At 37.3% G+C, this 27878-nt stretch overlaps 1 protein-coding gene across 3 annotated transcripts in view; it reads left to right on the plus strand.

Annotated features, from left to right (window-relative positions):
• The window catches only part of LOC123516794 (vacuolar protein sorting-associated protein 52 homolog), a 143058-nt gene that overhangs the window by 68486 nt on the left and 46694 nt on the right, over window positions 1-27878 (plus strand). For all 3 annotated transcript variants that reach the window (XM_045276461.1, XM_045276463.1, XM_045276462.1), the window contains 2 exons: window positions 17286-17418; window positions 24490-24678. In XM_045276461.1, coding sequence (XP_045132396.1) covers window positions 17286-17418; window positions 24490-24678 — 322 coding nt within the window. The remainder of the gene's footprint in view (window positions 1-17285; window positions 17419-24489; window positions 24679-27878) is intronic.

Raw genomic sequence — 27878 nt, forward strand, 5'->3', positions numbered from 1 at the left:
TTGTAATTTACCTCCTTTCTTTCCACTTCCTGACTTTTTTTCCATTCAGCCTGCTTCTCCATCACTTTTCCTAGAGATTCTCCACATTTTCGCAATTCACTTTAATTAGCTTAACTTCCTCTTTCAGTACTTCATTTTCCTTCTTCATATCGGCACACTCTTTCATTACATTGTCATAACTCGTTTCCAGGCCCCATACTTTTCAAACAGTTTTCAATTTTACCTTCCAACTCCAGAATTTTCTTCACATAAACGCTCTTCTCCATTATTCCTTGAAATCCTGTGAAGTCTGATTCATCTTTCGAGTTCACTGTGTGTGTGTGTGTGTGTGTGTGTGTGTGTGTGTGTGTGTGTGTGTGTGTGTGTATTTACCTAATTGTATTTACCTAATTGTAACATACGGGAAAAGAGCTATGCTCGTGTTGTCCCGTCTCCATATCTATTAATGTCCAGCTTTTTCTTAAAATCATGAATATTCCTTGCGTTGACCACTTCCACGTCTAAACTATTCCATGCTTCCACCCTTCTATGAGGGAAGCTATATTTTTCACATCTCTCCTATAAGTGGCCATTTTAGTTTTTCCCATGCCCTCTCGACATTCTTTCATTCCACATACACAGATCTTCCCTATCCATTTTTCCATGCCAATCATCACTCTGTATATTGCTATCAGGTCTCCCTTTCTCTTCTGTTTTCCAGGGTCGGAAGTTGCATTCTTTTCAGTCTGTCTTCATAAGTCAAATCTCTTAAGTCAGGCACCATTTTGTTGCAGCCCTCTGTACTTTCTCTAGTTTCCTTATGTGTTTCTTTAAGTTCGGAGCCCACTGTATTGTTGCATATTCAAGCCTCGGTCTTATCATTGCAGTAATTATTTTCTTCATCATTTCTTCATCTAAATATCTAACGCCACTCTTATGTTCCTCAATAAGTTCAATACTTCTCCAATTATTTTGTTTATATGTCTCTCTGGCGATAGGTCATTGGTAATTGTCACCCCAAGGTCTTTTTCTTCATGACTGGTTTTATGTCTTCATTTCCTATCTTGTACATACTCCTGATTCTTCTTTCACTCTTGCCAAACTCTATTTTCTTGCATTTTGTCGTGTTGAACTCCATTTGCCATGTACAGCTCCATTTCCATATTCTGTCCAAGTCTTCCTGGAGTAGTTCGCAATCTTTGTCACATCTCACTTTTCTTAACAATTTTGCATCGTCTGCAAATAGGCTCACATAACTGGACACCCCATCCACCATGTCATTTATGTAGACCGCGAACATTACTGGTGCCAACACTGATCCCTGTGGAACTCCACTCTCCACCAATCCCCATTCTGATGGTCTGTCCTTAATTATTGTTCTCATTTCTCTTCCTACCAAAAGTCTTCCATCCATTTTAGTAAACTGCCATGCACTCCTCCTACCATTTCAAGTTTCCAGATCAGTCTCCGGTGTGGTACCTTATCAAAGGCCTTTTTTAAATCCAGATATATTCCATCAGCCCAACCATCTCTTTCCTGTATTACATCTATCACCCTCGAATAGTAACATATCAGGTTTGTCGTGCATGAATGCCCTTTTCTAAAACCAAATTGACACTCACAAAGTATGTCATTTTCTCCAAGAAGTCTGTCCATCTATTCTTCACCACCCTCTCACACATCTTAGCTACCACACTTGTAAGTGACACTGGTCTATAGTTCAATGGGTCTCTCTTGTTACCTGATTTATAGATTGGGACAATGTTAGCTCTTTTCCAGTCTTGGGGCACTACACCTTCCCTTAATGAGGCATCAATTACTTCACAAACTTTTTCTGCCAGTTGCTCCTGCATTCTCTTAAAATCCATCCTGATACCCCATCAGGTCCCACAGCTTTTCTCACTTCTAAACTCCCCATCATGTTCTTGATCTCCTCCACAGTTACTTGAAACTCCTTCATAATCCCTTTCTGTTCCATTACCAGTGGTTTGTCAAAAGCAGTCTCCTTTGTGAATACCTTCCGAAAGCATCCATTCATAGCCTCTGCCATTTCCTGGGATCTTCACTGCATACTCCATTTACTTCTAAACTTTCAATACTTTCTCTATTTTTGATGTTGTTGTTCACATGTCTGTAAAAAGCCTTGGTTGGTCTTTACATTTATCAATTATATCCTTTTCTTGTTTCTTTCTTTCTTCTCTTCTAATCAACACATATTCATTTCTTGCTCTTTTGTAACTTTCCCACTGCTTAATCCGTCTTTTCCTTCTCCACCTCTTCCATGCATCCTCTTTTCTTGTTCTAGCCTTTTCACATCTATCGTTAAACCAGTCCTGCTTTCCAACTTCTCTATGTTGTCTTATTGGTACAAATTTTTCTCACCTTCTTTGTATATTTTTATAAATTCCTTCCACTTTTCATTTGCTCCTTAGCACTCTTGAATTTCATCAATTTGTCTCTTGAAAGAATTTCTTTAGGTTTCCAAAATCTGTCTTGGCATAATTCCATCTTCCCACTTTATATTCTTCATTTCTTCTAATTTCTCTTCATCTATCACCTTGAACTCCAAAACTGCATGATCACTTGTAATTCACCATCTCCTCAATGACCATTGGCTCTGTACTAAAGACCAAGTTCACCAAACCATCTTCCCATTATGCCAGTGCTCAGTTGTCTCTGATCCTTAGACCAGATCTTCATCATTATAGTTCGTTCACAGCCACCCAACATTTCTTCCAGACTGAGACCACAACACACACTCCACACACCATTAGTTTCTGCTCTGATCTTTAGCAGAGATCCACCTTTATATCTTTTTTAGCACATCACTCCCCTCCATACTCATCCCATACATCCAGGTCTTTACTCTCTAGGTGAACAGGGTTCTTGTACACATTGAGTTCTTGCCCATGTTGAATACCTCCATCGTAAGTTTCTTTAGTCCTTTCTTGGACTCAAACTCAGTCTCATATCCAAGATTCTCCAGACTCTTTCTTTCCTCTTCTAACCCTACATATGTGTGTGTGTGTGTGTGTGTGTGTATTTACCTAGTTATATTGTACAGGGTCTCATAGTGGCTCCTGTCCTGTCTCCATATCTCCATTTATTTAATTTTTCTTTAAAGTTATGCACACTATGTGCTGTGACAATTCCATTATCCAATGCATTCCATTTTTCCACCGTTCTGTGTGGAAAACTATATTTTCCAATATTCTTCACACACTGCCTCATCCTGATCTTCTTTTCATGTCTTCTTTTCCTTCCATCTTCATCCGTCAACAGCACCAGGTCTTCTTTGTCTTTCTTTTCAATATCATTTACTATCTTATACATTGTTATTGTTATTAGGTCCCTGCATTCTCTTCTATCTTGTAAGGTTGGCAGTCCAATTTCCTTCAGTCATTCTTCATATGTGAGGTTCTTTAATTCTGACACCACCTTTATAGCAATCTTCTGTATCCTTTCCAATTTTCTTATATCCCTTTTAGAGCTTGAAGACCATACCACTGCTGCATATTCCAGCCTTGGGCATATCATATCTTTATCCATGTAATGAAATGCCACTCTTATATTAGTCAACATCCTATATGATAGTCCAAATATCTTGCTTATGTGTTTATCAGGGCTCAGATTTTCTTGTATGATCACTCCAAGATCTTTTTCCTCTTTAGTCTTTATTATTTTACTCCTCTCCCATCAAATAGTTCCATACTGGTCTTCTCTTACTCTTTCCTAGTTCCATTATGTGGCATTTCTTGGCATTAAACTCCAATATCTACTTCTTGCTCCGTTCATAGATCTTGTTTATATCTTCCTGCAACAGCAGACAGTCCTCTCTGGTTTTGATAACTCTTAGCAACTTTGCATCATCAGCAAATAAATTTATATAACTGTTTATCCCAATGTGAATGTCGAACATAATGGGGGCTAACACTGACCCTTGTGGCATTCTGCTAGTTACTTTACCCCAAGATGAGTATGTATCTCTGATCACAGTTCTTATTTCCCTATCCTTCAAATAATCTCTTGTCCATTTGAGCAAGGTTCCACTCAGTCCTCCTATGTTCTCTAGTTTCCAAAGAAGTCTTCTGTGTGGGACTTTATCAAAAGCCTTTTTAATGTCCAGGTATACTGTGTCTACCCATCCATCTCTGTTTTCAAGTCCTGCAATAACTCTTGAGTAGAAGCTTAATAAGTTTGATATGCATGACCGCCCTGTCCTGAACCCAAATTGTCTGTTCGATATGACTTGCTCCTCTTCTAGAAATTTAACCCATTTTTCTTTGATAATTATTTCACATAACTTCCTACGACACTTGTAAGTGACACTGGTCTAGTTTAGTGGTTCAGTTGTCTTTCCTCCTTTAAATATCGGTATTACGTTGGCTGTCTTCCACTCTAGTGGAACTTTCCCTTCATTTATTGAACTTTTAATTATTTCCCAAATTGGATCCAGTAATTGCTCTTTATATTCTTTTAACACCCAGCCTGATACACCATCTGGTCCCATTGCTTTTCTGACTTCCAACTTATCCAGTAATCTTCCAATATCCTCTTTGTGCACTGCAATCTCCTGTAATCTTTGGCAATCCAATGTCCTATTAGGTTCTGTGAAATCATCTGCAGTGAATACCATTTTGAAGCTCTCATTCATTTCACACATTTCCTTCTCTGTTTGGTATGTCTTCCCTTCTTTAGTTATTTTTTCAATTGTTTCCTTATTCTTTGTTTTGTCATTAATAAACTTGTAGAAAAATTTGGGTTCATCTTTGCTTTTATTCACTACATCTTTCTCAAAGTTTCTTTCTTCCTCTCTCCTTACTCTAATATTTTCATTTCTAGCATCTTTGTACTGCTGTCTGTTATTGTCATTTTCCTGCTTTAAGAGTTTCTTTCATGCTTTATCTTTTGCCTTTTTTGCTTGTATGCATCAACATTGTACCAAGCATGTATTTTTTTTCTGAACTCTATAAACAGGAACAAACTTTTTTACTCCTTCATTGTATTTCTGTAGGAATATATCATATTTCTCTTGTACAGTCTTTCTTCACATAATATTACTTCACTCAATATCAGCAAAATAAATCCTTAATTTTTCAAAATTTGCTTTTGCATAATTTAATCTCTCTCCTTTATAGTCCTCTCTGTAACTTATATCATCTTCCTCCTGCATTTGCACCTCTAATGTCACATGATCATTTTTCCCCATTGGACTAAGATTTAATGATTGGAGGGGACTCTGGTTTCTTTGTGTAAACTAGGTCAAGCAACGATGGTTCTTCTTCCCCCTGTACCTTGTTGACTCTTCCACCCACTGGTCTATTGTATTAATCATAGTCAACTGTAACACTTTCTTGCTCCACTGCCCAGCATTATCCATTACTTCCATCTCTCTCCATTTTATTTTTTTACAGTTAAAGTCTCCAACTAAGAGTATTCTTCTATCTCTTCTTATGATGTTATCTAGGCACTTTATCACCTCTCTTTGCGTATCTTTATGCTCTTCTGATCCCCATGTATTAGTCTTTGGTGGAACATATGGAACTATAATTTTTCTTTTCTTCAAATCTTTTCTGATTGTTACTCCTATTATTTCCACCTTGTCTTCACCATATTACACATCCTCCACATATATATTATCATGAATCATTATTAGCACTCCTCCTCCCCCTTTATCCTTCCTGTCCTTCCTCCAAGTATTATGTCCCTCCTCTTTAAAGTTGACATGGATCTCTTTTTTCAGTTTTGTTTTTACGATGCACATTACATCTGTCTTTTTCTCTTTAAAATCATCCCAAATTTCCAGTATGCTTGATAATAACTCATCTATGTTAGTATAAGTCAGTCTTAATTTATTGCCTCCTCCATGACCTCTTTTTTCCTTAGATACCACTTTAGTCTCATATCTAGAACCCTCCAGTAAAAATTCTTCTTTCTATCTCTGTCCTCTTTTCATTTTTTTTTCCTTAGCTTCACTTCTTAGCACTTTCTCTTTTTCTCTTTCCTCTAAGTTCATATCTCTTTTTATCTATATTTCCTTGTGATCAACATCATCAGCCAGCTTCTCTTTTCTAGCCATAATTTCCTCTACAGCCACTTGAGATCTCATTCTCACCTTCATTGGTCTTGTACCCCCTTCATTGTATATTTCCAGCCTAATCACTTCCTCCACCTCCTGGTCAAATTCTTGTGTGCTGTCTTGTACTCATTCGATAACAGTTTTGGCCATTTCCCTTTCTTCACGTTCTCGTGAATTTATTTGGATTATTGTTTTCCCTCATCCCATAAATCACGAAGCTTTTTTTTCTTGTCCATTGCATCCCGCACCATATTTTCCTTTTCCTTGATAACTTCTATTACAGCAACTTTCATGCTCTCCAGAATTTGTCTCCTTACCACTTCTGAAAATTTGAGTTTTTCTTCTTCTTGGTCCTGTTTCCATTAATTTCTTAGTTCTTTCAACTTATCACCTAGACCACCTTCTGCCCTGTCTGTAATCCCGTCTTGCACTTTAGCCTGCAGGCTCTTTAAAGAGCTTTCATAATTTTGGCATGTGGTTTTTAGAACCTCATTTTGTTTCCTTATTTCCTGAATCTTTCAATTCCTAGTTTATTGCACTGACTTTCTCACATTCAACTACTCTCAATTTCAGGGCTGTGTTCTCCATTATCAGTCGGTCTTGTTTGTCCATGAGACTGGACATCACCTCCTTCATATATCTTAATTCTCTTTCTACATTAATAAGCCTTCTCATATTACCTTGTTCATCCCTGAAACCCAAGAAATCCTTTTCCATAGTATCGTCAGTATGTTTTGATTCTGTCATACGCTTGGCAGAGCTACTTGGTTCCATCTCTCTTTTGTTATTCATTCCTTATATGTGATGTAACACTTATTTAATTTGGAGATAAGAACCATGGCCTCTCCCCTGTACATCTGCGTCAGGCCTGAGTCCAACTCCTTTTGTAGTGATCTCTATGAGCTGCTCAGATGCGTGTGTCCTGCTCGATGGCTGTGTGTGTGTGTGTGTGTATTTACCTAGTTGTATTTTACCTAGTTGTAGTTTTACAAGGCCTCTTTTTCTGTGTGGCCCGTCTCCATATCTACACCTATTACTTATCATGTGTGTGTGTGTGTGTGTATTTACTTAGTTGTATTTTACCTAGTTGTAGTTTTACAGGGCCTGGGCTTTATGCTCGTGTGGCCCTGTCTCCATATCTACACTTATCCAATCTTTCTTTAAAACTATGCACACTCGTTGCAGACACTACTTCTTCATTCAAACTGTTCCACGTCTCAACACATCTTTGCTGGAAACTATACTTTTTAATATCTCTTACACATCTTCCCTTCCTAAGTTTCTTACCATGCGATCTTGTGCTTCGACTGGCATATTCTTCTCTCAGGATCAGATACTCATTGTCCACTTATATAAGATCCCCTCTCTCCCTTCTCTGCTCCAATGTTGGAAGATCCATAGCCTTTAGTCTCTCCTCATGTCATCCCTTCAATTTCTGGGACCATTCTTGTAGCCATTTTTTGTAGTCTCTCCAGCATCCTTATGTGTTTCTTTTTGTGAGGGGTCGACACTACTCCTGCATATTCCAGTCTGGGTCTTATTATAGTACATATTAGTTTCTTCATCATTTCTTTGTCCATGTAGTGAAATGCTATTCCAATATTCCTTAGCAAATTATATGTCTCTCTGAAAATTCTATCAATATGGCTTGCCGGTTAATTATTTTCTTCCATCATCACTCCCAAATCCTTTTCCTTATTTACTTTCTCCAGTTCTACTCCTTCTTCCATCTTATAGATTCCCACTGGTTGTCTTTCACTCTTTCCCATTTCCATGACATGGCTTTTGTCCACATTGAATTCCATCTCCCACTTTTTACTCCATTCCCAGATCTTATTTAGGTCTTCTTGCAGTATTTCACAATCCTCTTTTTGCTTTATAAGTCTGTACAGTTTCGCATCGTCCGCAAACAGATTTATGTAGCTCTTCACTCCTTCTGGCATGTCATTTATATACATGAGAAAAAGTATTGGCGCCAATACTGACCCTATGGCACTCCGCTTTCTACTGCTCTCTACTTGGACTTCATATCTTTGACTACCGTCCCTATTTCTCTCTCCCTCAAATAATTTTCCATCCATCTCAATGTGCTTCCTTTTAAACCACCCTTCTCCTCTAATTTCCACAGTAACCTTGCATGTGGCACTTTATCAAACACCTTTTTTAAATCCAAGTAAATACAATCAACCTATCCCTCTCTCTCTTGTACCCTATCAACTATTCTAGAGTAGAAACTCAGTATATTTGTTACACACGACCAACCTTTTCTAAATCCAAATTGGCTATTTGATAATAATTTGTTGTCTTCAAGGAACTCAATCCATTGTTTCTTTATTACTCTTTCACACATTTTACATATTACACTAGTTAGTGATACCGGTCTGTAATTTAGAGGTTCTTCCTTCCACTCTTATATATGGGAACCACCTCAGCTCTTTTCCATTCCACTGGTACTGTTCCATTTTCTATTGATTATTTTATGATGTTGTATATAGGACTTGCTAGTTTTTCCCTACATTCTTTCAGTATTCTGCGTGAGACTTCATCCGGTCCCATTGCCTTTTCTTCATCCAGTTACTTCATTAACTCTTTTATTTTAAGCTTGGTTACTTTAGTCTCTTCCATATAGATGGTCTCTCGGTTACCCTGTGGTCTTTCAAATTTGGATTCCTTAGTAAAGATCTCCTGGAACTTATTATTTAACAGTTCTGCCATACTTTTTGGGTCTTCCACTATCCCATTTTCTCCTTTTAACCTTTCTATTGTTTCTTTTTATCTTATTTTTCTGTTTATGAATCTATAAAACAATTTCGGTTGCTCCTTGCATTTTTCGACTATGTCCTTTTCATAGATCCTCTCCTCTTCCTTCCTCGCTTTAACATATTCATTTCTTACTATCTTGAAGTTTACTTTATTTACTGCATTTCTATTTCTCCTCCACCTTTTCCATGCTCCATCTCTTTTCTCCTTTGCCCTGGCACACTTTGCGTTAAACCAATCTTTCTTTCCTTCTTCCTTAGGTCTATATTTCAGGACATATTCCCTGACTCCTGTTTTGTATATTTCCAAAAATAAGTTATATTTCTCTTGCATCCCCTCAGAGTTTTCCATTTCCTCCCAGTTAGCTTATTTGTGTGTGTGTGTGTGTGTGTGTGTGTGTGTGTGTGTGTGTGTGTGTGTGTGTTTGTGTATTTGTATTTACCTATTTGTGTATTACAGGGATCGAGCTAAGCTCTCTGTGTCCTGTCTCCTTGTCCATTCCAGTCATATCTCTCTTTCATCTGATTGACACACACCGCGTCAACGACATCACTGCTCAGTTTATTCCACTTATCAATGCTACGATGTCGGAAACTGTATTTTCTCACGTCATTTAGACAGATGTCTTTTATTAGCTTTTTTCCATGTCCTCGGAGATGATTACTTGTGGTCACCTTTATCAACTCTCTGTCCAGTATGTCAATCTTGTTCACCAGTTTATACATAGTTATCATGTCTCCTCTTGTTCTTCTCTCTTCTAATGTGGTCAGCCCCAGCTTCCTCAGTCTTTCCTCATAGTCTAACTCCCTGAGTCCTGGTACCATCCTTGTTGCCAGCCTCTGTACCCTTTCCACCTTCTTCACATTTTTCTTCATATGCGGTGACCAGACACAAGCTGCATATTCTAACTGGGGTCTTATTAAGGTACATAATATCTTCTTCATCATTCCTTCATCTAGGTAGTGGAATGCAAGGCCAATATTTTGAAGCATGTTATATGTTTTCCAAAAAATCTTGTTAATGTGTTTCTCCGGTGACAAAGTGTTTTGCACGGTTACTCCTAAGTCTTTCTCCTCATTGGTCTCTTTAATTTTCTCATCACCCAGCCTGTAATCCCTGTTTGGTCTGTATCTACTTCTTCCCATTTTCATAACATGGGTCTTGTCTATATTAAATTCCATCTGCCACTCCTTACTCCACTCATATATTTTATCAAGATCTTCCTGTAACTTGTTACAATCTTCCACATTCTTTACTCTCCTCATAATTTTAGTATCGTCCGCAAACATGTTCATGTAACTGTCAATTCCTACTGGCATATCATTAACATAAATCAAAAACATGATGGGACCAAGCACTGACCCTTGTGGAACTCCACTGGTTACCTTCTTCCACTCGGACTTCCTTCCTCTCACCACTGTTCTCATTTCTCTTCCCATTAAGTAATTTTCCATCCATTTTGCTAGTTTATCATTTACTCCTCCAATCTTCTTTAGTTTCCACATCAGTCTATTGTGTGGTACTTTATCAAAGGCCTTTCTCAAGTCCAGGTAGATAGCATCCACCCATCCCTCTCTATGTTGTAGTATGTCAGTCACTCTTGAATAAAAACATAATAAATTGGATACACGATCTTCCTTTTCTGAAACCAAACTGCCTTTCACTCAGAATGTTTTCACTTTCTAGATACTCACTCCACTTAGCTTTAATTACTTCTTCACATACCTTGCACAATATACTAGTCAACGATACTGGTCTATAATTTAGCGGTTCCATTCTACTACCATTCTTATATATAGGCACAATGTCAGCTCTTTTCCACTCTTTCGGGACTAATCCTGTTCGTATGGAGGTTTCCACAATATCAAATACGGGGTTCAACAATTGATCCTTACATTCATTTAGCAACCTCCCAGATATGCCATCAGGCCCCATTGATTTATTAATATCCAGATTGCTTATAATTTTCCTTACATCTTCCTTAGTAACCATGATGTCCTGCATTTGCTTTATTTCCGTAGGCCTTCCTCCCATAAAATGCTCCTCCTTTGTAAACACTTTGCAAAAGTTGTCGTTCAAAATTTCAGCTATATCTCCAGCATCCTCATATACTTCTTCCCATTTTTACCTTTTCTATTGCCTCCCTTATATTTAGTTTTCCATTTATGAATTTGTAAAACATTTTTGGGTCACTATCACAGTTTTCCACCACCCTCTGTTCATATTCCTTCTGTGCTGTTCTCCTTACTTCAACATATCTATTCCTTGCTGTTTTGTAAACTTCTCTTGATAATACATCACTGTTTTTCTTAAGTTTCTTCCATGCCTTTTCTTTGTTCTTTTTTGCTTCTTCACAATTTCTATTAAACCACTGTTTATTATTTAAAGTCCTCTTTCTGTAATATGGCACAAACTTTTCACAGCAGAGTTATACAAATCCATAAATTTATCGTATTTCAATTGCATATCCCTTTCCTGGTATACCACGGACCAGTCAATTTCATTAAAGAACTCCCTTATATGGTTATAATTTGCCCTAATATAATTTAATTTTTCCTCCCTGTTCCACAATCTTATTCGTGCTTAATTCCGTATCCAGCTCAAAGCTTAGGACATCATGATCGCTTTTCCCAAGGGACATTCATGTTCAATTTCCTCTTTTAGAGATGCCCTGGTAAATACCAAATCCAACCTTGCTGCAACATCTTGTCCCCTGCACCTTGTTGGTGATCTCACCCACTGTGTCATCAAGTTATTTGTTGCTACCTTTAACAATTCCTCTGCCCACTCACCACCGTTCACCACTTCGTAGTCTTCCCACACTATTTCTTTACAATTAAAGTCTCCAACTATCATCACTCTATCCTTTCTGATGAGTTCTTGCTTCATTCTGTCTAGAGTATTTCTCATCACCATTTGGTACTGTTCATATTCCCAAGCACTGGTTCTGGGTGGTATGTATACTGTTATAATATTAATGTCCCTCTTGCCATCTGTTATAAGCATACTTATCACTTCCTCATTTCTCTTACTATAGTTCACCTCCTTCACTATCAGATCTTCCTTAGTAAGAACCATTATACCACCACCTCCTTTATTTTTTCTATCATTTCTCCATACTTTGTAGTGTTTTACAACAAACCAGTCTAGCTTTATTTCGGCCTTAGCTTTGTTTCCACTACACACATTATGTCCAGTTCGTTATTTCTTAGGTAATCCATACATTCTAGCCTCTTAGACAGAAATCCATCTATATTCATGTAAGTCACTTGTATTCCATTCCTAGTCTCATTCTTCCATATAATGTCTATTCCGTCTGTTTTATCCACCACTTCTTTAGCCTCCCATTTCTCATCCTCCAAAAAAACTTGCTCTTTTCCTCCTCTGTTCTTTCGTCATTCCTCTCCTTCACTTCAGTTACAAGCTCCTTCATTTTCATTCGCTCATCCTGTGACATATTTCTTCTTATGTAAATTGTTTTGGTTTCCTCAGAGTCCTTAAGTTTCCAAGCCCTCCTCAACAAGCTGCCACCTGAGACTTTAATTTCAATTTTAATGGTCTATTCTTGCCTTCCTCAAAAGCTCCCAATCTCACACTTTCTTCTACCTCAGCATATAGGTCCTCTTCTTCCACAGAGATCTTGTTCAGTGTGTGTGTGTGTGTGTGTGTGTGTGTGTGTGTGTGTGTGTGTGTGTGTGTTTATTTTGTTCTCTCATCCAGCTTGATGGTGTGGTGCTTCATGTAGCATCATTACATCTAAAACCATGTGAGTTTTTTGCCTTGCATCCAGTGTGATGCAGAGGCACAGCATTATCACTTAAAAAAATTGTGTGTTCATTGTCTGATGTAACACAGCAAAACATCAGTGCAGTAACATTACTTTTAAAGCAATTTTGAGTGTGAGTACATTAAATTTACATCTAACACAGTGGTTCCCAACCCCAGGGTCACAACCCAAATTAGGGTGGCGAGGGTATTTGTGTGGGTCGCCAGAGGATCTTACAAAAATATATCTTAATAATTCACAGCTGTTCACATTTTCATTTTGATTAATGTAACTGAGATATTTTAGTAGGACAAAGTAAATATTCTACTGGACACAGTATCAAAAGCGTTCATAAAACACTTATACTTCTGCAATTCCGCTCATAGTATGAGTAGCTTTCATGTACAATACGTCTACTTCACCACCAAACAGTCACCGAGGAGCCTGAGTGAGCAGTCAGTCACATCTGTGATGCTGTGGCAGTGAAAGAACGTATTGCATGCACCGTACTTGTTTGTTATGGTACTTTTTATTATGACTCGTAAATGCCTTCCTCCCATTGCCCTCTTTCCTTCTGTCTGTCAATCTGTCTGTACCTCTGTCTACCTGACTGTCTCTGCTTGTTTGTCTCTGTCAGGTTAGGTTAGGTTGGATTTATTATTACAATTAGGGTCACCACTCCAGGTTAAGACTTCACATAGGGTCACAATTAAAACACTGGATCTAACATGATGCAAAGCTGGAGTGGTGCAGCATCATCCAACCTAAAACTGTATGAGCGTGTTTTTTGTCTTCACATTTGATGAGAAACAGTGGTGTAGTACCATAGCTTATAAGATTGTGAATGTATTTGTTTTGTTTACACATCTGATGGAATGTGGTGGTATGACACCATCACATCTGCTACCATAATGAGACACCTCTCATTTTCTTTTGTTTTATTTTTCCATGTTCAGGCATATGAACTGTATGCAGCAGAAGTCTGTTTACAATACAGGTACCATATTTGATGGCTCATAAGATGCACCTTTTCCTCCAAAAAAAAATACTCAGGAAATTATCCTGCATCTTATGATGCCAAGGTTCAGTATTGAAACAGTGATTGGTGGCAACAGAGACTCAAAAATCAATCCCCAGACATCTTTGCAGATGTAAACAAAGTGACAATAGGTACACCACAAAACAACTCTTTCTTTCAAGATAACAATATATAAAAGATCATACTTAATGGTAATGCACATAAAGTGACATCAGTCAGGAAGAATTTGCCAATTGACCATGCTCCACGCATTGCATGAACCAAAATAAATGTGATCTTGAAATGGGCATTATTAGGGAGCCGGTGGCGTAGTGGACAAGGTGGTGAACATGAGATCGGGCAGGCGTTCACATGTAGGTTTGAATCCCACTACATACAGCCTTAGAAACTATGCCACTTGTAATGTGGTTTAAAGTTACCTACACGTCACCATGATACCCAGGTATTAGGTGGTTACACCAAAGATGCACTTGGGTGGTGATATGGGCCCTAATATGGGTGCCACTATAAATAGAATTGCCTGCGCCACTAATGGGTGGAAGCTGAACAATGCTTCTTATACATACTTTTCAAGTATACCTACAGGTGCTATAGGCTATAGCGTGGGGAAAAAGAGACACTTTCTTACAATTAAAATTGCACTATCTTTCAATATTCTTACCTTGCATACATGTAAAGAAAATTATGATTGAGAAAAAAATTACGATTATTAGCCCTTTAGTCTCTGACTCTCTCACAGTCACTGCCAATGCCATATGGCAGGTACATGTTTACATCTCACAAGTCACAGCAGGATTGGTGTGTACCCTACTAGCAAAGATCTATTGGAATCTAATAGTCATTTAAATGCATATATATATATATATATATATATATATATATATATATATATATATATATATATATATATATATATATATATATATATATATATATATATATATATATATATATATATATATATATATATATATATATATATATATATATTTCTTTGAAAGTGATGGCCGGTTTGGCATTAATTATTTCCTTAAGATATTTTCTTTATATCTTAGGAGTGTCTTTTCTTCTTTTTTCAATGTGGTGATGGCTTTGCCATAGCTAGCCATTGCTGCTAAATCCAGATTTCAGGTCTTTTGACCCTTCTTCAATAGCTGGTGTTGTTTCTTCTCTGGTGGAAGTAGAAATGACAGGTTGTGAAGTCTCGCTGGCTTTGTACCCATCTGCCAGTCGTGGCTGAGGCCAGCCTTGAGCTGCAGCGATACTGATTGGCTGGTTCTGTGGGCATCTCATCTCCCTCTGACTCTGTCAGGCTGGTCTGCCTTGATCATCTCATGCTCGGCAGCTTTGCAAATCTACTGCTTGGATGTTTAGCTTGGGAATATTTTCTTTAATGTGGAGAGCTTCTAAGATTTTTAGTCTTGTGTTATCAGGGCATCCATCGATGACTTTGGTGTTGTCTTGTATTATTTGTCTGCTGATGAGGTATATATATATATATATATATATATATATATATATATATATATATATATATATATATATATATATATATATATATATATACAGGTAACTCTTGATTTATGTGTGTTTCATTTACGTGTTTTTGTTAACACGTGACCGAAAAAATATTATTATAATTAATTAAATTTGCGCGATTGGTTTGCTTATATGTGATTTGGCCCAACCGCATTTTCAAACTGAGCACCAGATGCAATTTCAAAATGTACACTAGAGAGTGGACAGTGGCGGCGAGTGCTTGTGAGGGGTGAAGACATTGTCGTCCTGCATTTATTTTTTTTATTAGTGTTTACATTTATACCATGGGGTTATTTTTGATAAGTGGATTTTTGATAAACTGGAAAAGCTCAGAGGAAGATGGTGACTGACTGTGGTCTGAGTGGTGAAGGCAGTGATGCATTGAGTGTTGTGTTTACATATTCTTTGTTTTGTTGTTTTCTCTTATTATTTTTTGGTTTCTCTTATTATTTCTTGCTTTTCCCTTTACTTTAAATACACTTCTAGTATTTGGAATGGTAAATAATAAAAACTTGTTAATTTAGCCAAATAAATAGAGTATTGTGTACAAATTTTTTTTAGACCACATCCCGCATCCCCCTATTATCTATTGTTTCTTATGAGAATTACAAGTTTGTTTTACGCAAATTTTTATATGCGCGATGCCTCTTGGAACACACCTATCACGTAAATCAAGAGTTACCTGTATATATATATATATATATATATATATATATATATATATATATATATATATATATATATATATATATATATTGGGAGGAGGCTGTTGAGTATGCATGTGTTGTAGAAGTCTATAGCAACTTGAGCATTATTCTTTTTTGAAAGAAGCTTTTGTATTTTTCACACAAGGGTGCATTTGTGTGGGTGTAGATTCTGGAGGAGTGAGCCAGAATCCATGGTGCTCTCGAGATCATTAACATTATAAAGTTACTTATATACATACATTAGTGTACATTATAATGGCTTAATCTTAAATTAAACTGCTTAAATGTTTTTCATAATTTTTACTTTCATTAAAAATTTTGCTGTATTATGATGTACTCTTGCTTTGTTTACTCTCAGTGGAAGTTCAAGTTCAGGGGCCAAACTTGTTATAATTGGTTCGCTTAACGAAAATTCACACAATGAAAGTTTTTTTTAGGAACGTAACCCGTTCATTAAGCGGGGTTTGCCTGTACTTTTATTCTCACACCTGTTTCAACTCATTCTCTCCAGTTCTTCATACTGCATTGCTTTCATCCTCTGACCTATTCACTATCATTACCTTACTTTTTTCACTACTAAACCTAACTCCAAAGTTTCTTCCTCTTCCATATCTATCCATAACATCCAACAAAGTCTGCAACTCATCTGCTGACTCACTCATAAACAAAGGTTAATTCTGTCCAGTCTTTATTGTACAATCCCTCTCAAATTTTAGGCTTGTTTGTGTCGTTCGGTATAGCTTTAAACTTGAGAATCGCGAAACTTGTGGTATTGAAAACACTGAAAAATATTTTTTCTTAACTGCTCATTAAGATGCTGGCTCCCCCATCTTTTACTTTCTTATCTCAAGATATATACCTTTAAATTGATGGTTGTGAATAATGCTTTTGTAAAGACAAAAACAATGCAAACACATAATTGAAAAGGAGGAAAAAGAGAATAAAGTTGTAAGAATATTAATATTTCATGCAGGACTCCAACCTCTGTGGCATTGCTAGGTAAGATACAAGAAAAATAAACAATGTCAGGTAGATCCAATTGTAAAAGAAAACAGATCTTTTCTAAGCTAGTTGCTTCTCTAGATTTAACTATTTAGTCCTTCCTAGCCTCTTCACAAGCCTTTTCTCTCACCTGATTAATGAAAAAAACCACTAGAGTGCATTTACCTCCCACTCAAGTGTTTCAGCTAAAATTCAAACACCTTGGCATGATAAATACACTTCGTCCGTGGCATGCAAGTTGTTTTTGCCTGAGAGACTCTCCCCTCTTTAAAGTAACATACTACATACTATGATATTATGTATTATCTGTATGTGTGTACGTACATGTGTTTGTGTGTGCATTTGAGTGTGTTTTATATAATTTCACAATACTATTATGGATTGCAATGACAATGTTAAATTTTCTTTTTCCAGGTTTTTCTTTGAATTTTTACTTCTACATGCAAGAACAGTTGCTGCTGAAATACATGATGAATATGTTGAAACTATGAGTAGAGTGTACAGCTCATACTTCCAGTCCTACACCAAGCAGTTGTGGAAGCTGCAGGTTTGTTATGATTTATTACAATTTGTTCTAGTTTGTAGATTCTAATAATTCTAATATGAAAACAGTGCACAGACCTTGAAAGATAGGTAAAGAGGAACTTTAATGCTAAATTATGCAATATTTTTATCACTATCATAATTTACATCTCTCTCTCTCTCTCTCTCTCTCTCTCTCTCTCTCTCTCTCTCTCTCTCTCTCTCTCTCTCTCTCTCTCTCTCTCTCTCTCTCTCTCTCTCTCTCTCTCTCTCTCTCTCTCTCTCTCTCTCTCTCTCTCTCTCTCTCTCTCTCTCTCTCTCTCACCAAAACTACTAGTATGAATGTCTCAAATGAAAACATGTTTATTTCCTTTAATCTATCTCTATACTCCAGGCGCTTTAATGCTGGTATCATCCTAGTTGCTCTTCTCTGAACTGCTTCTAACATGTTGATATCCTGCCTATAATGGGGTGACCAGGCCTGTATGCAATACTCTAAATGGGGCCTAACATAGGAATTATATAAGCTATGCACCACTTCCTTACTTTTATAACTAACATTTCTATTTATAAAACCCAGGATCCTATTTGGCCTATTTCTTGCTTCTAAACATTGCTTTTAGAATTTCATAGTCCTGTCTATCACTACTCCTAAATCCTTTCCCTCCTCTACTGCCTCTAGCCAACATCCCTCCATCTCATAGCTAAAGTTTGTGTTGTCTTTACCTAAATGCATAACCTGACACTTTTCAGAATTAAACTCCATCTGCCACCTGTTTGCCCATGCTATCAGCCTGTGCAGGTCTCGTTGTATTCTGTAATTGTCCTTTTCACCCTGTACTGCACATGCTATCTTAGTATCATCTGCAAACTTTGATACTTTGCTACTAATTCCTATATCTAAATCGTTAATGTACACCAAGAAAAGAAGAGGTCCTAGCACTGATCCTTGGGGTACCCCACTAACCACTTCCTTCCACTCAGACATTGCCCCATTTAATACTACTCTGTTTCCTATCAGAAAGCCATTCACTAATCCAATCAACTAACCTATCCCCTATCCCATGTAGTCTCAATTTGTACACTAGCCTCCTATGCGGTACCTTATCAAACGCCTTGCTAAAATCTAGATATATAACATCTATGCTATTTCCATCATCTAACTCCTTGGTAATATATTCTAAGATATCTAGCAAATTTGTAAGACAGGACCTCCCTGATCTAAAGCCATGTTGGGTATCTCTAATTAATCTATTCTCATTTAAATGCTCCCAAATACTACCCTTAATGATTTTCTCTAGTATCTTACATACTATACTAGTTAAACTGATCGGTCTATAATTATTTGCATCATCCTTCCTACCTTTTTTAAATATTGGTGTAACATTAGCTAACTTCCAGTCCTGAGGTATCTCAGCAAACCTAAGTGATCTTTCAAAGATTAACTTAAGTGCTTCAGAAATACTGTCTACACCCTCCCTAAGTACTCTGGCATGTAGCTCATCAGGACCACTAGCTTTCCTATCGTCTAGTTCAAGAATAAATTTCCTAATAATTCCCGGTTTTATATCAATATTTTCTAAAGCTCTTAAACTACTCGTCGCACTGTTTGTAACAGGATTTCCTATTCTTTCCTAGTAAATACTGAAGAAAATTGTTCATTCAATAATTCTACTATGTCTTCATTTTGATCCACTACTACACCATCTTTTCTGAGTGGTCCAATCCTATCCTTATTTTTTTTATCACTGACCTTGTAATAACTATATAATTTTTTGGGATCTTTACTCCCAGCTCTAGCTAGTTTTATCTCTGCCTGCCTTTTACTTTTTTTATAACCTTACTCAAATCATCCCTGACCTGTCTGTACCTAATCAAATCTACATCTTCCCCACTTTTCTGCAACTCTATATGCCCTCTTCTCTCTGATCTGTCTACCTATCTCGTGAGTCCACCATAATGGCTTCCTGTTTCTCTGCCTTATATCTTTGTAAGGGATACACTGCATCACTATACCCTTTACTACAACCTTAAAAATATCCCACATCTCCTGTGCAGTTTTGTTTCCAAAACTATCTTCCCAGTTTACCTCTCCTAATAACTGACGTAACCTACCACAATTGCCTTTCTGATAGTTTGGGACTCTAGTCTTATTCACTATATTATCCCTACTGGAATTAATGATAAATCTAATTATATGATGGTCACTGTTTGCTAAAGTCTCTCCTACCTCAACTTCCTTTAAACAATGCTCAATATTTGTTAGTACTATGTCTAAAACCTTCCTCCCCCTAGTAGGTTTATCTACCATCTGCACTAAATAGTTATCCTGAAATTGTCTGACTAGTACATCCCCTATTTATCTCATCTACCATAAGGTTGTCTACATCTGCTGACTGGTTAGGTGGTCTATAAAAAGCTCCTACTCTAATAACCTTACTTTTGTTTACTCTAACATCCAGCCATAAGGACTCTACTCTGTTATCTACCTTAATACCATTAACCTGACTGCAAATGAAGGATTTTTTTACATAAATAACTACTCCTCCACCTATCCTACCAATTCTCTGGTGTAAATACATAATGTATCCATCTACTTCATATTCTTTCCTATTTTCCCTAAACTTTTCCTCATTTACCCATGCCTCTGTGACACATACAACATCTAAGTCCTCCTCAACTATATAACTAGATAACTCGTCCTTCTTACTTTTATAACTAACATATAAATAGAAAAGTTAGTTATAAAAGTAAGGAAGTGTCTTTCTATAATTCTATGTTACCCATTTAGAGTATTGCATACAGGCCTGGTCACCCCACTATAGGCAGGATATCAACATGTTAGAAGCAGTTCAGAGAAGAGCAACTAGGATGATACCAGCATTAAAGCGCCTGGAGTATAGAGATAGATTAAAGGAATTAAACATGTTTTCATTTGAGAGGAGATGTATAAGAGGGGATATGATAGAGTTATTTAAAATGTTCTCAGATACAAACTACATAGATGTAAGATCTTTCTTTACCTTAGAGGAGGGAAATAGGACTAGAAATTATGGCAGGAAGATTAGAAAGCAAGACTGCAGGTTAGATATAAGAAAATATTTCTTTAGTCATAGGGTGGTAGACTTCTGGAATGCATTGCCAAAGATGGTTGTAAATAGCACTAGTTTGACAATGTTTAAAAACAGATTAGATAAACACTTAAATTTATTAGATTTATAATTATGTATAGCACTGCATGATAGTTTTTATAAGAAATTTACTATAGTTAAACAAGACATGATCCCCATGTATGGGGACCACAAATTGTAGAGGATTTCGCTGCAGGACTTAGCCCTGTTAATGGGCCAAATATTTAGAATTAGTATATAATGTATTGTGTACTTGTAAGTGTATCTTTAAGTACTGATGACGAGGTTGCTGTGCAACTGATACAGGATAACCTAGATGGGCCCTGGTGGCCCTTTGTTATCCTATTATTTATGTTATGTTATGTTATGTTAACTAGATAACTCATCTTTCTTGTTCCTAAGACTCCTGGCATTTACATAAAAACATTTAAGTCCTGCTACCTTTCTAGATGTTGTCTCCTTATTTGGAATCCTAATCTTATTCTCTCCTATTTGCACCTGGAAATCTTTCCTAATCTTTTCACTATCTCTGTTTATCCTATTTAATTTATGTCTAACATCTTTCTTCTGGAATGCATTTGCTACCTCACCCCTACACTCCATCCCAACTCCCCCCTCCAGACATCCACTCAGCACATCCACACCCTTCCTACTCAGATGCACACCATCCCTAGCATATAAATCCCTTCGCCCATAGAACCTATCCCATACATCCACAAAGCTGACACCCATATCTTACACATCCCTTTTACCCGATCATTCATACCAATGGCCCTAGACAACCATTCCCTGCTAACATACACATGAGGCAAGATTCCTGACACTACATACCTCCTACCACTCTCCCTTATCTTGCCTAACATTTCCCAAAATCTTGCCACTAACTCCTCCGACCCACCTGCTCTGACATTGTTCCCACCTACGTGCAAAACTACTACACCCTCCATCTCCATCCCCCCAACTCTCTTCTGCACCTCCTCACTCACTGCCTTCACACCTGCACCAGACATACACATGTTCGTCCTCCTATCCCTGTCTTTCCCACAGAAAGTGCTATCTAAGTACCTAACCTGAGAGTCACCCACCACACACACCTGAGGTGTGCTAGGCACAACCCTCCTCCTCTCCTCTACCCCCTTCTCTCTCCTTTCACTCACCACAACCACCTCATTCACTCCACTCTCACTCTCCCCCTCCCCCTCCAACAAACCGAACCTATTTTCACACTCAACAGGTTTAGTCCTATCCTCCCTAACTGCCTCTGCTTTCCTTCCCCTCACAATCTGCCATCTCTGTCCATCCTGACTACTATCTTTCCCAGTCTGGCTCGCCTGCTCCCTCTTCCCCACTCTGCTCTTCCCGACAGAGGGCCAAGCCACCCTGTCGCCCTCAGAAGGTCCAACCTTCGGCCTAACACTGATCTCCTGCCTAATTTTTTCCACTGCCTCCCCAAGCCTCTTAAGCTCCTCCTTCAACTCAAAGATGAGAACTTCGTTCGCACTTTTCACCTCACTTAGCTTTCTCATTTCTTCTTGCAATTCTCGGTGCTCAAGAGAAAGAACTAAATTCTCGCTCTTGAGCCTACACACCATACACTCAGAAAAGTCAACGACCTTCCTGTCATGCCCACACATCTCACACACAACAAACTCACCCAATCCCACCTCAACACTCTCTTTCACGCACTCAATCACACTCTGATATACCTCAGTAGCTACCGCCATACTAATTTACAATCTGTTAACTCACAAACAAACAAATAAAAATACTTGGTGACGGCGGGGTGGGGAACCGCGGTGGTGTGGGGCCTAAGTGAGGTCAACTACTAATCCTCTTTCAAGGTCAACTTGACGGTTACAAGCCTAGTCTCCTCGCTCTACTAAAATACTTTTAACTCACAAACACTGATTCTAACCACTATTTCACTCTAATCTAACACTTGCAGTACACACTTTCACTTCACTAACACTCAAAAGCACCACACACAGACACCAAGCACAAACACCACTCGCTAACTATAAAAACAACAGCCAAAAACGGAGCGCACACACAACACGTCCACTCGCCACCGCAGCTACGCGCCTCCATCAATATATATACAGATGGAATAAGGAAAGTGAATGGTGGACAATGGAGATCAAAGATACTATAAATGAAGACTTCTACTGGTACATCTTGACACATCAAAGGAGTATAGGAAAATAGGTAGCACCATTCCTTTATTTAAATACAGTCATCTCACATTATCTACAGGGATCAGGTAACAGACACATTTGTGGATAAGGAAAACCCTCAAAAAATATCTCCTTTAAGAACACTACTGAGCCCACACAACATTGTTTCAGTAAAAGAAATCCTGCTTATACATGGTTACAAATATTTTATTAATCAATTAACTAAAAATGTAGAAAAAACAATGAACACTGGTAGGTGTTCATCTCTGTTATCACCAACATTTTTTTGTATCACCACTGCCAACAGCAAAAATATGAAAAAAACTTGAAACATTACTCTTATATAGCATAGAGAAAGTCTTCACCATCAGGTGGTTTGTAAACATAGCCTCCACAGTCATCTTCATATTTTTCAAACAAACCTTTACTTCCTTGAAGTGGTGGGGTTGATGTTGGTGAGGTAGAAGTAGCACTTATATTGGGTTACAGTTCTTAGGCTTAAACCACACATAAAGAAACCTTGCTTGCTCATATTACATTACATTTCCCATTTTTCCTGATTTTTCTAGCATGCTTAGCAGTTCTTGAAGCTCTGCTACTTACTGCATCTAGAATTTCCTTCAACCTCTTGATTGTCATGTGGAACATTCACCTTACAGCAATATAATATATGTCTTCCCACAATTTGTTTAGTATAAACCTTCTCTTCCTGAGTTATCACCTTTGTTATTTACTTTGATGTGTCATCAGCCACTTTTTTTGCAGTTCTTTTAGGAGCCATATTCAATGCATTCCACTTCACCGTTCTATGTGGAAAACTGTATTTTCCAATATCCTTCACACACTGCCTCATCCTAATCTTTACATGTCCTCTTGTCCTTCTATCTTCTTCTCTCACCAGCACCAGGTCTTCCTTGTCTATCTTTTTTGCCATTAACTATCTTGTACATTGTTATTAGGTCTCCTCGTTCTCATCTGTCTTGTAAGGTCGGTAGACCCATTTCGTTCTGCAGTTCTTCATATGTTAAGTCCTTTAGTTCCAGCACCATCTTTGTAACAATCTTCTGTATCTGTTCTAGTCTTATTATATCTTTTTTAGAGCTCGGAGACCACACCACTGCTGCATATTCCAGCTTTGGACGTATCATGCTTGTGATAATTTTTTCATAATATCTTTGTCCATGAATTGAAATGCCACTCTTATATTAGTCAACATTTTATATGGTAATCCAAATATCTTGCTTATGTGTTTTTTGGGGTTCAGATTTTCCTGTATAATCACTCCCAGATCTTTTTCCTTTTAGTCTTCATTATTTGTTCTTCTCCCATCAGATAGTTCCATACCAGTCTTCTTTTGCTCTTTCCTAATTTCATTATGTGACATTTCTTGGCATTGAATTCCAATTTCCACTTCTTTACTCCACTCATAGATTTTGTTTATATCTTCCTGTAGCAGCACACAGTCCTCCTGGGTTTTGATAACTCTTAGCATCATCAGCAAACAAATTAATATAACTGTTTACCCAATTGTGAATGTCTAGAACATAAATCTGAAACATAATGTGGGCAAACACTGACCCTTGTGGCACTCCCCAAGAAGAGTATGTATCTCTGATGACAGTTCTCATCTCCCTGTCCTTCAAATAATCCCTTGTCCATTCTAGCAAAGTTCCTCGCAGTCCTCCTATGTTCTCTAGCTTCCAAAGTAGTCTTCCATGATGGACTTTGTCAAAAGCCTTTTTGACAAAGTCCCTCATGAACATCCTATCTAAAATGTCTTATGACCCACAGTATGAAGAAGGTGTGACCCGGGATGATCTGATGGGAGTTGAAGACTCTCGTGCCAACAGCTTCTTCACCAAAAGTCTAAAGAGCAGAGGGACTGTGTTCACTTTGGGTACTAGGGATTCAGTACTCTCGCCAACTGGCCTCATCCAGGATATTATTGTGCCACACACTGCTGGCAAAGGGGAGACTAAGGTGAGAAAGATGTAGAGTATTGCTTTATTATGATAGATAACAGTATTGTTTCCTTTAATATTGCCAGAAGTTATAAGCACAAATTATCTTATTTGATGGATGCAAGTTTTTTTAGTGTTGTATTTAAGGCATCAAGAAGGATTAAAAAGTAACTTCTGATGAAAAGTATACTTTTAGAAAAGGGAAGGAAGTTGTTGTTATGACCCTGATCAGCCAGACTAAGTACCCACAATGACTGGGCACCTGTCACTGATTAGGTTAAATCACTTATTAAAGTACAAAAATATTAAGAAAAAGAAGTGAAGAGTGATCAGGCTTCTCTGCAACAGTTCTAATGCATGGGCAACTCAAGGGTGTAAGAGAACTAAAAAAATAATAATAAGGAAAGATTAAGAAAAGGGATTTAAATCCTTAACATAAAATATTACACAAAAATGAGCAAAGTTAACTTAAGAACAATCAAAATTAAGATTAAGGCCCGTAGATAGTTAAAGTGTGATAGTCACATCCAAGTAAATAATATAAGGCAATCACAATAATATAACACCACAAAAATATAATGAATCAGGAAATAAGTATAAACATTAACTGCTTGATACCAAAATTCTAAGTCACCCACGGGGCGTCAACCCACCTGCAGCTCACAACCACATACACAAAAGAAATAACTCATCAACACCAAGAAATATACTAATTAAGCTGCTCAGGGGTGTAAAAAGTATTATAGGAGACCACAAAATAAGTAAATAAGTATAACACTTATTAGAGGCAATAAGTAAATAATTACACCACACACTAGCTTCCCCTCTGGCTGGTACACACAATAATAGGTAAATCACCAAAAAATATGACGATTGGTAGGTAGAATATAAACAAAATAGCACCCAAAATTACTCTTGGCAATACACAAATGCACAAAATGGTGGGTGGCGTCCCTCACACCAGCACCAAGATAAATTCACCAAAATATATGGTTAACACCCAAAACACCAAAATATTCACACGGCACTAATCACAGTGACTATATAAGTGCCAAAGAGAAACAGAACCCTAGCATCAGAACACAGGAAAAATACTCAGCCAAGAACAACAAAGAGGTGAGGGGAGCGGAGTGGCGGCGGTGAGTGCTTCCTCAAGGCCCCTGCCTGGTGGTATGTCTGGCGTTGGTTCACACACCTTTGTCTCGAGGGGAAAGCGTTACGTCACGTGGTGTAATCTAAGCACCCATTGGCTAAACTCTAAACCTGCCAGAGGGCGTGATACTCAAATGATCTGATTGGGCCCGGCACCTTGCCCTGCTCTCAAACAAAGTGACAACAAAGATGACGTCACGACACTCTAAAACATCTGACAAGCAGCCGCGTACACTCAAAGCATAGAAGTACAGTAATACAATATATACATACAAATTACGAAATACGAATATAATATACAATGAAATAATAAATGGGTAAATAATATGTATATATATAAATAGGTCGTTCTTAGAGCATTACAGTAATACACAACGAAAACATTACTCACAGGATGCCATCACATCTTAACCTAAAATACATTACAATATACTAATATCTGACGGTCGTAACAGTGTAGATCAGGTATTTGATCAAACAGGTGTGTGATAAGTATTTAGCAAAATGAAGAGATATCCTTTGAGCTTGTATGGTCTTACACTTCTCGTTGTCCTTCATTATGGCAGCAGTCATACATTAGGGCTTAGTGTACATGCTTCCTGTGACTTGACTTCTTTAAAGAGGGAGGTTTCAAGACACTTGTCCTTCGGCTGACTCTGTTGACCTGTAAGAGGACTGGCAATTAAGTGGCCCTTTTATTTATTTATTTATTTTTTTTTTTGTTTCCCTTGGCCATTTTCTTCTCTTACATAAAATTAAAGAAAAAAATGCTGCTCAACTGCATATATTCATCAGCCAATATTGTACACTCAGTCCTTGATTTAACCGACTACAATTTAACAGACTTTGGATTTAGCAGACCACAGAACCTCAATGGACAAATACCCAGCAATGAACAGAATGGCTGTTGCTGGGTAGATTTGTATGGTGTGACACTGACTATAGAAATTTCAAAACCCTAAAATAACAAGCACATATGAAATCCTATTAAAATAAGTTTCAAAATAGTATTAAGTTTACTACTATATATGTCATAAAATCTTAAAAAAAGAAAAATTGTTCAGAGCTTGAAGGGAGGCAGGTATGTGTGGAGTGTTAACATGGTGCAATCACATAGTTAACATACCATGTTAACACTGGTTCCGTCATCCCTGCCTTAGGTTGCGTGCACAGAGAAAGCAGGTTACTGGCGCGCTGGTTTCCAGTGCAATAAGGTGTTCACAAAGGATGTGGGAACCAACTTTGACCCACTTGGTGAGCAACAAGGATAGAGGCAGTAGCTGTTCTAATAATAATGATAATAATGATAATAATAGTAATAATAATAATGATGATAATAATAATAATAATAATAATAACAATAATGATAATAGTGATGATAATAATAATAATAATAATGGTAGTAGTAGTACACTCGACCCTCGAAACAACGGACCTCCCATCAACGGATTTTGGAAACTACGGACAAATTCTGGAGTCCGGTTTAATTTACGGACAAATATTAAAATGCGCGCGATTGTCTGTTCCTGGCAAATTATTGTTTGGTAGGTGGTGTATTAAGGTGAGAGAACTTCGTTTTCTGAATTGTTTATTAATATTTATTAAACTGACCATGGTCATGTCATCTATTTCAGGTTATTTGTTGTACTTAATGCTTTGTAATACTGCTTGAGTGATTTCTTAATGATTACACAGTATTTTACGTACATTTTATACAGTTATTTACGTACATTTTATACAGTTTTTTACGGACTTTTGCAAAGAACGGACTTTTGCAATCTACGGACAGGGTCGTGCACGCATTTGTCCATTGTTTCGAGGGTCGAGTGTAGTAGTAGTAGTAGTAGTAGTAGTAGTAGTAGTAGTAGTAGTAGTAATATAATGATTATAATAAAATAGTAATGATTATGACAGTAATAAAGAAAAAATAAAGATAAATTGATATTATTGATAATAATGATAATAATAATAATAATAATAATAATAGAAATAAAGATAAAATTATTATTATTATTATTATTATTATTTATTATTATTATTATTAGATTAATAAATTATACTGTTGAC

Source organism: Portunus trituberculatus, chromosome 41 (assembly GCF_017591435.1).
Source record: "Portunus trituberculatus isolate SZX2019 chromosome 41, ASM1759143v1, whole genome shotgun sequence".
NCBI classification, from domain to species: domain Eukaryota; kingdom Metazoa; phylum Arthropoda; class Malacostraca; order Decapoda; family Portunidae; genus Portunus; species Portunus trituberculatus.